Source organism: Anopheles marshallii, chromosome 2, assembly GCF_943734725.1.
Source record: "Anopheles marshallii chromosome 2, idAnoMarsDA_429_01, whole genome shotgun sequence".
In the NCBI taxonomy this organism is placed as follows: Eukaryota; Metazoa; Arthropoda; class Insecta; order Diptera; family Culicidae; genus Anopheles; species Anopheles marshallii.
In genome coordinates, this window is record NC_071326.1 from 18003523 (window position 1) to 18016129 (window position 12607).

Genomic DNA, 12607 nt, shown 5'->3' on the forward strand with positions numbered 1-12607 from the left:
ATTGAATCCTCGGTAAAGATTCATTCGAATGACTCTTCTCAAAAGTTGCATTACACTTGTCAAAACGTACAGTGCCATTCTGACAGTATGCACACCGGAACTTGGTGAGTTTAATTTTTAGTTGATTTATGAAAAATACTGCTGATACAGTTGGTCATAGTTTCGGTTCCTCCAATTGTAAGGTTCAACAATTCCTTTCGAGCCCAGAGCAGGAGCAGAGATTAAAATACACGCTAGAATTCAAGCGATTCGGAATCAAGGCTACTTCGATGTAGGCATCAGAGACCAGATACTATCCCAACCAACGGCTGGTTTTGTTGACGATAAACGCTCGTATCGTTTTTACAACGAACAGTGTTTATTGTGCAGATTATGTGTCGATTTGAATTAATGAATAAGATTAGCACGAGCATTAGCGATAATCCCAGCGAAACATCTAATAGGCGATCAATTTCATTCAATAGGGACAGTGAATTGAAACATAAGCGTTTAAACAACCACCATCAACCTACATTTGTAAGGCAACGCCAGTTCGAAGGAAGGAAGGAATCACAAACTCGTTTCCCGCCACAAGCCCAGCATCCGTATTATTTGCTTTCTTCGGTCATCTTTCATCTAGACGGTGCACCAAAGCACGAAACGGTTCCCCCGTACGGTGGGACAACTTTTCCCTTTTTGCACGTACGTATGTGGTGCAGCAGTCGCTTTGCGATATGATAGCCGTGAATGTAGCCAAACCAGGGCCAGGTACAAACGGGCGCGCACGTGAGTGGAAAAGCGTCGGCTGAGGGAATTGTGTGTGGCGCACGCCGGTTAATTCGAATTACGCGCATTATGCAATGCCCGGTGCACGGCCAGCAGTGGGCCAAATCAAGACAAACAAAGCAAAAACCCACGGTTTTGCGCCGCAAACCGGTGTACCGGTTGTGTGTTTGTGTGTGTGAAGATGAACGAGTTTTCCGAAAGGAACTGCCGGTGACCCGGAGAAAATGACGGTGACGGTGTAGTTGGGATCGTTCCGCATAACGGAGGTACGGTGGATGGGTTGATCTAGGTGCTGAATAGGGTTGGCCACAAACAAATCTACCCAGTCGTACATGTACACACACATACACACCCGTACAGGTGAAGCGGAACTAGCGCCATTATGAACCACGACTGTTTGATTTGGAGACGAAGTCGGTGGGTAATTGGATAACTTACGATTTCATGTTCATGTTTTCTCCTCCCATCTTGCTGGCGATGATCGTACTTTTGTAACGAAAGATCATGCGCGAATGTTACGCGGATCGGTGCGCGTACGTGCCTTGCGCCGGGTCAGGAAGGAATCGGTCAGGTTTATGCGAATTTCTTCAGCCGTACCACCTTTCAGGGGGCGGGCGTGTTTTTATGCTTTATGTTTGCCGAATATGCGGAATGAATTAGAATAGGATGCGGAAATGGTACGGCAATGTGTCCGTCGGTTTGGGCGGACAGCAGTGACTTCCTTCTGCATCCGCGATTAGCTGGTGGGCACATTTAAATTCTAAAAAAAAAAACCCATAACCGTTACGCTCGAAGGTTAAACGCTTACAGGAAATCAAGCGTCTGCACCCAGCGGAGGGACAAACCTTGTGCGCATTAGTATTCACAGTGCCGGTTCTGCAGCGGGATGTGTTAGAGAATCATCACTTCGAAACGCACTTCTATTGCTTTTATTGGCATTCGAACAAGGCGGAACCAGATGTAACCGTCCGAACCGGCGTCTTCTTGTGCGAGATGCCCAGCTTTTCTCCCTCTCCGATCGCCCTAATCCGTTTTTGGGGTGGGGAATCGTGGCAGATCCAGAAGGGAAATGGTAACCGCGGGCGCCCGCTTCACGTTCAAGTGCAGCAGCAGCAGGCAGTACGCGTGAGACAGTTGGTTCGGAGCAACATTTCTGGCGCGTCGTTCAGTAATGCGTGGCAGGTTGGTGGCAACGGTTCACTACATTGAAAACGGTACGCGGCCCACGGTGAGCCCAAAAAAACACACACACACAACCCGATCAGCAGTTAAGTGATCATCGATAAAAGGGTTGCAACGCGCAGCGGTGGCACGTGGGAATAGTAAGGGTGTACCGGTGGCCGGGAAAAAGGTGAACCGCTGCAGGTGTTACTAACGAAAGCATACCTTTTATGCAACATATACACCAAAAACCCTACCGAGCCGAAGCGGTCATTTGTTGGGGTAATTTCGTTGTGCTCGCGGTCCGCATTATGACGAATTGTGTGAATTTAATAACTCGCTACGGCTCATTACGGGCGTGGATAGTGTACTTATTGTTCGGGTGTCTAGTGATTGGCCATTACACCGTCGGTGGTGTTACAGTTGGTAAGTGTCTGTGTGTGTGTGTGTGTGTGGATGCAATTGATCATCCGATTTGTCCTTCCGGTAGCTTAAGTGAAAAGAGACTGTGAAAGAATCGTAAAAATTCAAGTTATGTCAAGAAAATGGAGCTCAAGCAGGAGATTATATAAAAGTATAGAGTAAAATGTCCATGCATCTGTTGAAGAGGTGAAATCTTCAGGGAATTATTAAAATCACTTGAAGGAAACAAGGACTTCCATTGACGCTTAAATGACATCGAATATCTCAACAGTACTCCAACTACTCCAGTCAAGTCTAAGTACTCCAAAGCATGTGTCTTCAACATTCTTATGTATTTGCCAGATATATTCCCCCTAGCGCCGTCCACGGAATCGATGATTACGCATCGGCATCACCAACAGCTTAAGGGATCCTTTGCCAGCACGAAGATGAAAAGCCACATCAAGCGCATACTGAACATTAACGAGGAAAACAGCACGCTGGACAGCTACTTGCTGTCGCTGTTCAATATGGAAAATTTAAATCCCACCTACGTGTTTCTCCTGCCGTCGATCGACGGCAAGAACCAGGTGCGCAAACTGATCTACCAGCGCAGTGACTTCGAGGAGGCCCAATTTCCGAACGTGACCACGATCAACAAGTTCACCGGTCGGCCAAACCGGACGGCGGCCGTCAGCAAACCGGGCACCGATATGCTGCTGGAGAAGAAGATCTTCGAGCATCTGGAGCGGGACACGATGGACGACGGGACGCGGAAGGTGATCGAGGAGAACGTCCGTACCGAGCGGAACTTTATCAAGTTTATGGACGAGCTGAACCGCGACCTGGAGGAGGAGGAAAACCGGCGGATGCTGAAGGAAAGTTTGCGCCAGTCGGTGACACGAACCACGGCCACGACCGCCCTGTTTACGCCGTACACGTACCGAAACACGCAAACCATCGGCTGGGATGATCTCGGCCTGGAGGGATGGGCTGGCGGGTTGCGCGAAATTCACGGCCATCGGTTCGATCATCCCGTGTTGGAGAAGTGAGTTGAGTCCTGCGCGGTTGATGGATGATCAATGATGATCGTGATGCTTAATTAATCCCATCCGTCTTCCTAGGCCCAAAACGACGAAGCCACCGCAAACGATGCTGCAGGCAAGCTTTGGCGCAGCACCGCAGGTTCCGGTGCGTCCTACTGCATCGCTTGGAACACAGCCGCCGGGGATCGTTAATCAGACGGCGGTGGCAAGTGCGGCGGCCCGGTACAAACAGACCGGCGTCCTGCTGAGCGAGGACGTCGGCGTTAAGCTGCAGGAAATCTACAAACGCACCAATGGGAGTAACGCACGCGTCAAGTGGCCCATCACAAACAGCCGGGATGCGCATCGGGATGAGGATGTGTTTATAGCGCGCGCAAACAATCCTTTCGGCCATTCGACCAAGTGGCGCTGGAGGTAAGCTTTCGGGCGAATTAAGCTCTATTGTTTGTTTGTTTGGTTTTTTTTTGTGTGTGCCATCGCCGTTGTCGGCACTGTTTGGCGGACAATTACGGCTGCGTTGCATAAGGCGTACAACGGTGTGCTCCCAACGGTATCGGGTGGATGAGCAGAAGAAAATGAAAGCTGCAACAGAGATGTAGGGAGAGAGAGAAAGGGAAAGAGTGAAGAGATAAAGGAAAGTGGGTCTTACGGATAAAGAAGTGCACCCGGTAAGTAAGTCAGTGTGATGCAGTAACCGAGTGGACGCACCGAGTCGGTCGGTCAGTCGGCACGGTCTGATACCCAGCAGCAGTGGTCCAATGTAGGGCAGAAGGTAAGCCGACCGGACTACCGGACTTGGACGATCGCACTTGTCGCACGCGTAGTCTGGCGTGGATGGAAGCATTTCCTCATTACGGAGCCTGTTTGTTTTCCCTTACCGTATCTTTGCGTGAAGATGCGGAAAGCGAAACAGCCTGAAGGCACCTCAACGATGGACACCACATTCCAAATACCCCTAGAGTGGTACTCGTTCGTTTACGCGCAATTTTTTAATCTCTCCCACCACCCAACCGTGAGGCACTGGGCACCGGGGTACCGCCACTACGATTTTCGTACTTGTTTCACTTTCATTCCTAAACGAATTAACATGTCGGCAAAGACGTTGATCAAAAAGCGGCTCGCGCGTGGTACACGGCGTCTCGCTGTTGCTTTGCGTTAGCAACCGCACTTACACGCATGTGTGGCCGTGGGAGGGGCACGTGTTTACGCACCTGTTTTGTACGGATTTTCGCGTACTGGCAACGGGGGAAGCGCATTGTCGGGTGCCGAATGAATGCCGGTTGTGGAGGGTACTCGACGTTTTGTAGTTGCCGTTCTATATGGCAGCATCAACATCAACGGTTGGCTTACGCAATGCCCGGTTGTTGTTTGGAAGGCAAGCAACATAATTGCGATCCACAGATGATATCTTCGAGCGGTTCGCGGATATCCGAGAAAACCCGGCAGGGGGAGGTAGTTTTTTGGACAAGGAATGCCCCATTCGAGCCTGAGTGGTTATGGTAGAGCGGTATGCTGTAAGCCTCTACATTAATGTTGTGCCTAATGAATCTTTTGTGCAGAGTCGTTCATATGAATCTTTTGAGATGAGTCATTTATATGAATCTTTTGAGCAGAGTCATTCAGAATAATCTGATGAGAAGACTCATGAATGTCAAAAAAAAAAAATGTCTGTCAAAAAAAAAAATGAAAAATGAATGTCAAAATGAAAAATGAATTATTCAATAATGGATTTTCTGTTCACTGACCGTATCATTTAGTATTTCTAAATCAACCTTGAAGGGTCTCTTCTCACGGACATCAAGATTTGACGCAATGTTTCAGTTAGCCGATAGCAATTAATTTAGGCGAGCGATATCCGATTTTCGACTGCCAAGTTTAGGATGCGAAAGCGTGAAAATGAACACTATGACCGTGTGGGACACATTTTTAAAGGTCGAGACTATTCTTTAACGGTGGCTTTGTAACATGTTAAATGTTTTCTTCTTCCAATTTGTCCCACTAGTAATGAAACAGATCAGGAGGATCCGCTGAAGGTAGAAGTCCAATCATCTCGCGATGGACGTGCGAAGCGTGGCGTGTACAATCTCTACTCGATGATCAAATGTGCTACCGGTTGTGATCCCATCATCTACAAGGGGTACGGGTGCTACTGTGGGTTTTTAGGTTCCGGTCAGGCACTCGATGGTATTGACCGTTGCTGCAAGATGCATGACTACTGCTACAGTACCGCCAGCTGTCCAATGTTTTTGGAGTATTTCGTCCCATACCTCTGGAAGTGTTACAGGGGTCGTCCACTTTGTGGTGAGTTGCGCATTGCACCTAAATAGTCCACTACCGTTTATCGTCCACCAATGTAGACTGTACGTGTTTTTGTTGTTCCCTTTCTTTGTAGCAATCGATCACGGTGAGTGGGGTGGTCCGGGTTCATGCGCATCCCGACTGTGCCATTGCGATCTGTCGCTCTCCAAGTGTCTGCGGCGGTACTACTGTCCGCGGAAGCGAAACGTCTGCACCACTTCGCCGTTGCGTTTACTGCAGAATCTAGTGATGGTTTTCTAGTGATTGACCGTTGTTGTTTTGTCGTTCGCCGGCCCGTGTGCGGATTGTCATCCTAAAGTAATTCCCCCTTCAGTATGAATGCTAGCATTTCCAAAGTACAAATGTAAGTGTAGTGTAGCAGCCAAGATGCAGTAGCTTTCAAGCGCAGTTGTTGATACAATAAAAATGCCAAAAATTTACATCAAGTTTAGTGTCGGCTTGGAAGAAAGGTGATCGGAGATCTATTGCCATTAGTTTATAACATTAAGTCGTTCCATTTTATTGCTGGTTTTTGGTTGTACGGGGATTCTATTGCGAAGCATATGTGCAAATGCAAGATGCATTTTCTGCAATGCTCTGCACACTCGTATGTAAGGCAGTATGGGTTGACAATAATTTATTGATAGTTCGATTGGGTTAATGAACTACATGTTGTACAGTTATCAAAACAGCGTGATAAATAAATATTGATGATCGGTTACAGGTCGGTTTCATGCAGCAACACGCACTGCTCACTGCTTCTGTGGTTGGCGATTTTGATTTGGAATCACAGAATGCGATTACGTAGGTAGTGTTTGATGAGTTGAATGCAGACAACCGAATCTTCCGCACTGTCATGTCCATCATCTGTGTGAGAAAAAAGGAAACGTAGCAACAAGCACTTCAGTACATGGTTTACTATTTAGCACACCTTGCATGTAACTTACCACTTTCTTGAATAATTTTCTTCAAATTTTCTATACACAATGTTTTGAGGGCACGTTTCTTCGGTGGGCCCATCTTATGCGGGTATAGCACCGACGTATCGACGACCACGTCGTGGATCAATTTGAGCGCTTTAAAATCACTTTCCAGACTGTGCCCAATGAGAATGGTTTCCGAGTTGAACATGGACAGCAGCACGGCTTGCACGTTATACAGCGTTGTGGTAGTTTTTCGCAACATCTCTTCCGTAATGCCAGAAAATCTACAGACAAGGAGTAAAACAAGTTCCGTTGAGTATGCCATCTAGATAGAGATTCACCCAATAATAATCCATCCCATTACCTGGTATTATAATCAACTATTCGATTCAACGGTTTAACCAGCGTATCGTATACTGTCTGTTCGTTAATATCAACCACTGTAATACGTGTCAGCTCTATTCCGGCCGTAGTGTAACACATTTCACAATCGAGCGCAAATACATCCTTCTTTGTAGGTTGATAATCTTCCGCCGGTGCGATCGTTTTCACGAACCCGGTAAGATTGTCATAGTCCAGGAAGCTTGACACATGGTAATTCGCGTACATGCAGCCCGGTGTACCGGACGGTTGCTGGCAGCAGTTGTGTAGATTGTCGGCAAAACCGCGCCGGTAGCACGTACTCTTTGGGTGATAGTTACACGCATCAATCTGCGGCTCATCGTACGTTTCCAGGTTGTACACCTTCGAACAGCGGGAACAATAACGCTCGCTTTCGTTCGGTGGTCGAGACGGTTTGGGTGTATGAATCTTAGCTTTTCCAGCCAGGTCAGTAGCGCGAGGGAATCCATTCGCACGAAGCTGTTCCTCAGTCAGCTTGCACTCGTGTATCATCTTGTAGGCCACTGCGCCAGGTGCATTGTCGATCGTGTAGGCAGATGTTTTAACATCCGTTTTTCTACAAAGATAAAACGAGTTTCATGTTAACATTTTTAAAAACATAAAGGATAACCCGCTGAAAAAAATTAAATGCGAGGAAGTACAAAAGAACGTTCATTCCACGCGGTGCATATTAGTGAAATGCTTACAATTTCTTATTTACACTCCACGAAATATCGTGAACCATTTTTCCCGCCAGTATGACATCGTGCGAGACTGTCTTGTTTCTGCAATTTAGAAATTTGCTGTGAGTGAAACTTGTCAACCGATATTATTGCGCTACATACTTATCCGCTGCTTCGTTTCCCGTTTCTAAAGCTTCCTTACGGAGCTTATTGATCGTAAGCAGTGCGCTGCTTTTATAGATCATGGCCGTACTACATTTCTTCATCACTGCCAGCTCTTCTGTTTGTGCACGTTCCCAAGCATCCTCGCAGGTCGGATAAATGTTCAGACAGTGCTTAACCATTAAGCCATAATACTGCATCCGTATGTTGTACGATATTTTGCTCGATGATGGTTCCAGTATGGGAGGAGCTTGAGCGGCTGGTGTAGCAGCCGCTTTAGTCGCTAGTACCGAACCAGCATGCGCTACGCGCGATCCTGTTTTCGGTGCTGTTTGTGCTGGTGTGAATGCGGATTGATTGCGTTTCAGTTGCTCGATCTTTTCCTTCGCCTTTTGGAAGGCTAGCACGTTGACCGCAGGTGGAAAGCGACCTGAAAAGAGGAAGGAAAAAAAAACCAAATCAGTCAATCAATAGCCGTTCCGGTAGTTTCATCCATGGCGTACATACTTTTTGGAGTGCCAAGACTGGTTTCAGGAGATTTATTGTAGAAGGTATTTGCGCTGATCGGTGTAACGGACAATCCATTGACGGGGGACGGAATGGTGGCGGCTTTTGGCATTGATTTACGTGTTTCCTCCTCGATTTGCCGTTTCACTTCTTCCTCCGCTCGTTTTCGCGCCGCCAACTCTTCTTGTTGCTTTCGTACGATTTCTTGTCGCAGATAGATCGACTGAAAAAAGGAGAGTTCGATGTAGTGTAACACACTAGATTGGTAAATTACTGTAGTAAGTGTACATACTTTGATAGCGTTTTGTACGTGATTAGTTTTCTTTTCTACCACCGGCGTCAGTTTGGATGTGGTAGCATTCTCGTAAGCAACTCGCTTCTTCCGATTATCGTCGTAATATTTATCAGCGAACATGTCTATCAGATCGACCTGTCCGTTGGATTTGGTGGTTCCATTCTCTTCCACAACCTTTTGTACGTTCGGTTCATACTCTTCGAAGATCATTTTACACTGCTGCATTACGTCGTCGTCGCTGTCGAAATCGATGTCACTTGGTGGATTGTTGATCAGTTCTTGGTAGATTTCGTCCTCCAGTGGTTGGGTGGATTTAGACTCCGATGCAGTTGATTTCTCCGTCGAATTAGCTTTGCTGGAGGGTTTTGTCGTCGAGGAAGACGATGACGATTTGTGTGTCTTTTTCTTAGTATTGCTACCATTACTATTGCTGTTATTGTTTTTGCTTTTACTTTTACTACTGCTGCTGCTACTACTGCTTTTCAACGAGCTACTTTTACTATGCGATCGATCCTTCTCCGACGAACTTCGGTGACGATCTCGCTCTGACGAGTGCTTCGACGACGAGTTACTTTTCGAACTTTCCCTTTCTTTATCTCGGTGTTTGCTTTTACTGCTACTGCTGCTAGTACTACTAGAAGTGGTGGTTTTGCTAGATTTTTCTCTACTAGATGATTCAGACGTTCGATGCTTTTTGTCATGAGATGAGGATAAGGACGATGAGGACTTGGAGCGTGAGCTGGAACTGTGCCGGTGAGAGGATTCTTTCTTTCGCACAGAATCACCGGTCGAAGTATGGTTCTTTGATGAGCTGTGATGTTTAGTTTCTTCTGGTGGTTTTTTATCAACAGTCGACGAACAGAACCCGTTCTCGTGCTTCTCTTTATGCGTAACATCCTTCGCTGCCTTTGTTTCGCTATGCACAGGTTCTGATTCTTCCTGCGGTACTTCCTCGGAAATAGTCTCTTGCAGCGTGAGGGTTTTATCGGGTTCAGCGGTGGATTGATCGTTGGTTTCGGAAGATTCGCTATCTGTAATCTTCTCACCATTTGTTTTGGTGGGTTGCAATTTAGCAACACTGGACGGAACATACTTTGGCGCAACGGTCGACACAGGTATGTATTCGAGCTTGGGTTTCTTGCGAGCTATTGGTTCACCTCCATCCGACTGGTTCGGCCCTCCAGTTTGGTTCAGAAGGCTTTTCGGGGTTGCACTGTATTTCAGAACGGTAGGTGCTGCAATCACTTATCAAACAATTGGAGAAGCTATTAGCGTACTATAGGGCGTGTGCCGGTATCATCAAGTACCTGTTTTTGCGTGTTTAAAGTGGCAGAAAGGTCTCGTACAGAGATCTTTCTCGTAGAAGGGACAATTAATGGTCCGAAACAGTCCCGTGGCCGGAAGCATCTTCCTGTGCCCCGCTTGTTCTGGAAGGACTAGCCTGTAAGGAAATGGTTTCGCTACAGGTTCGTCCAAAGGCCAATGTACAACATTTAACAAACACGAATAAATATAATCAACATCTGATTTACGTTCAGAAGGTACAAGAACATCTATTTTGTGTGTTTTTTCTATTTCTGTTCTGATGCCCCAATCATTTCTACCGTGACAGATGTCAGTGTCAATTTCCTTTTTAACGAAAAAAAAAAAATACAAAAGCCGCCTCGGTTTCGTTGAGTCGTTTTGAGTCGGTTTTATTCGATCATTTCGATAATTTATTTCAATTTTTGTGCTGTTAGTTTTTGTAAAAGTGTATGCACAAGTTTTAAATAAGTTTCACACGTTTTGAAGTGATTTTTTGTGTTTCAATAGAACAATAATGAAATCGTTCCGAAACGTAGTAGAAAAGCGGCTGTCAAACAAAAGAAACAAAAGTAAAGAAAAAAACCAATGGTAAACAAATCCTACTGGTGGGGGAGAAATCGGTGCGTCGTATTAGAAAAGCTTTGCTTACTCATCGGTTAACTAGCGAAATTTAGATACGTTGGGAGTTTATCGGTAAGAGAGAGCAAAATGATTGCAACCAGGGTAGGACTTGGTGGATTGCCGAACATATTGCATCGGCAATTGTGTAGCAGTTTGCAGCCGAAACGATACGGATTGGCCCAATACCAACGCACCCTAAATGTAGCTACAGCTAGCTCGCTGATAAGTGATACGAAAACAACCCTTCCAGTGGCATCACACGGTCACAGGTAATCGAAACGTGCTCCAGAGCGAAAGTGCGTAAATTATTCCTACGTTACTAAGTACAACGTGGTTGCCATTAGAATGTTTTCCAGCATTAACTATCTGCGAGGTGATCTGGAATGTACGGCCGGGACGATGAACGATGGTACGTATGGTGAAAAGAAGGGATTCTGATGATGTCATAAGATATGTTTACGCTTACCACGACGAACCCCGTGTGAATCTGAATCTAAATTGCTAGACTTTGACCCCGTGAGTGTCAATGACTATGCTTTTTTGTGTGCCATTAACCGGTGGGCTAAGGCAAATCCAGCCTGATTTATATTTTCTACGTTTGGCATGAAATAAAACTTACCTTGATCTATCTCTTTTTAGTGAAACAAACGATAATAAAGAAACTTGGAATTGAAGTCGGGTACACGCCGTTCGTTAGCACCCGGGAACATCTGGCACAGTATGTACCTCCATCCGTTAGTGTCCTTCCACCACGCAGCATGCAGGATTCATTTACATCGGCAATAATTCCGCTAACCACTGATAAAATTCTCAAGGACAAGTACGTCGGCTTCATGGGAAATGTGCGCGTTGGCCGACTGATGGAAGATATGGATATGTTTGCTGGTAAGCAACTATTGTTAGCATGATTGTGTGGTAAATGTAAGCGACTATAATTCGTTTTGTACTGTTTCTTTTCCAGTTTGGGTGGTTCATAAGCATATATTGCTACCGGACCTACCAGAAGGTGTTTCCCTACCGTATACCTTTGTAACCGTTCTGGTGGATAAGATCGATTTTACCGATCTAGTACCAACTCATGATGCCGACATTCGTCTTTCCGGCCATGTGAGTTGGGTGGGACGAACCTCTGTAGAGGTAGTAGTCTGGATGGAGCAGAAACTGCACGGCAAGTGGCGCAAGCTTACCCGTGCGCTATTCCTGATGGCAGCTAGGGATGCTACCAACACAAAGGCTGCCTTTATCAATCCACTAGTGCCTGCCAACGAAGAGGAGAAAACAATTTTCGATGGCGGAGAATGTAAGTGCACTAAGCATATCTCATGAACCACATTTAATCACTGTTGTGCACCATTTTGTAGCGCGAAAAAAACGACGCATTCAGATGCAGCAGGAGGATTTGCTCAAGACTGAACCAAACGATTTTGAGCAACGGATGGTACATGAGCTGTTCGTAAAGTCCATCGATACCAAGAGCAAAGCGTTCAACAAACGCATCCTGCCACCGGGATATGTTTGGATGGAGGAAGCCACTATGGCGAACATAGTGTTCTCTCATCCTGAAGATCGCAACGCCCACAATAAGGTGTTCGGTGGATTCTTGATGCGCAATGCGCTCGAATTGAGCTGGGCGTTGGCATACAATTTCGCCAAGCGTCGCCCAAAACTGGAGCACATTTCGGACATTAGCTTCCATCATCCGGTGGACGTGTCTTCGATGCTGAACATGCAGGCGCATGTCATCTTTACCGATCTGCATTACATGGAAATTGTTGTGCTAGCGGATGTGTACGATGCGGTGACTGGGCAGCAAACGACCACGAACAGTTTCTACTACACGTACTCGGTTGCCGAGCGATTACCCAAGATAATGCCGAAAACGTACCACGAGGCAATGTATTATTTGGACGGACGCCGAAAGTTCCGCTACGCTATGGGAATCGATACTGTGATGACATCTACACCGCCCGCGGGAACGACGGACCCAACGAAGAGCAAATTGTGAATGTGTAATTAAGCACAGTGGTGAGTTTACAGGGAGAGATTAATGTTTTATTT

General features: G+C 46.3%; 3 protein-coding genes across 3 annotated transcripts; 2 read left to right on the forward strand and 1 right to left on the reverse strand.

Moving 5' to 3' along the window:
• The first annotated feature begins 2237 nt into the window (after nt 1-2237).
• On the forward strand, nt 2238-5933 carry LOC128707678 (uncharacterized). Its single transcript, XM_053802636.1, has 5 exons — nt 2238-2352; nt 2692-3376; nt 3453-3788; nt 5377-5675; nt 5767-5933. Exons 1-5 carry the CDS (start codon nt 2238-2240, stop codon nt 5931-5933), a joined length of 1602 nt encoding a protein of 533 aa, XP_053658611.1.
• A 526-nt stretch (nt 5934-6459) lies between these two features.
• LOC128710043 (RNA exonuclease 1 homolog) lies at nt 6460-10030 on the reverse strand. Its single transcript, XM_053805082.1, has 8 exons — nt 9931-10030; nt 8621-9867; nt 8329-8551; nt 7822-8251; nt 7684-7761; nt 6960-7553; nt 6620-6879; nt 6460-6539 (listed from the first exon to the last, which is right to left on the reverse strand). The coding sequence occupies exons 1-8, from the start codon at nt 10028-10030 to the stop codon at nt 6460-6462; spliced, it is 3012 nt and encodes a 1003-aa protein (XP_053661057.1).
• Nucleotides 10031-10636: 606 nt separating this feature from the next.
• LOC128710044 (acyl-coenzyme A thioesterase 9, mitochondrial-like) lies at nt 10637-12554 on the forward strand. The gene is made up of 5 exons (XM_053805084.1): nt 10637-10818; nt 10894-10958; nt 11189-11434; nt 11511-11849; nt 11911-12554. The coding sequence occupies exons 1-5, from the start codon at nt 10637-10639 to the stop codon at nt 12552-12554; spliced, it is 1476 nt and encodes a 491-aa protein (XP_053661059.1).
• Nucleotides 12555-12607: the final 53 nt, after the last annotated feature.

Bases quoted from the DNA above. Each gene is read 5' to 3' on its own strand.
- LOC128707678 (XM_053802636.1), top strand. From the start codon at position 2,238: ATGACGAATTGTGTGAATTTAATAACTCGCTACGGCTCATTACGGGCG. The intron at 2,353-2,691 runs GTAAGTGTCTGT...TGTATTTGCCAG, and splicing joins CGTCGGTGGTGTTACAGTTG to ATATATTCCCCCTAGCGCCG. The intron at 5,676-5,766 runs GTGAGTTGCGCA...CTTTCTTTGTAG, and splicing joins CAGGGGTCGTCCACTTTGTG to CAATCGATCACGGTGAGTGG.
- LOC128710043 (XM_053805082.1), bottom strand. From the start codon at position 10,030: ATGCTTCCGGCCACGGGACTGTTTCGGACCATTAATTGTCCCTTCTAC. The intron at 9,868-9,930 runs GTACTTGATGAT...TTGTTTGATAAG, and splicing joins CTTTAAACACGCAAAAACAG to TGATTGCAGCACCTACCGTT. The intron at 8,252-8,328 runs GTATGTACGCCA...TCCTCTTTTCAG, and splicing joins CAGTCTTGGCACTCCAAAAA to GTCGCTTTCCACCTGCGGTC.
- LOC128710044 (XM_053805084.1), top strand. From the start codon at position 10,637: ATGATTGCAACCAGGGTAGGACTTGGTGGATTGCCGAACATATTGCAT. The intron at 11,435-11,510 runs GTAAGCAACTAT...TTTCTTTTCCAG, and splicing joins AGATATGGATATGTTTGCTG to TTTGGGTGGTTCATAAGCAT. The intron at 11,850-11,910 runs GTAAGTGCACTA...ACCATTTTGTAG, and splicing joins AATTTTCGATGGCGGAGAAT to CGCGAAAAAAACGACGCATT.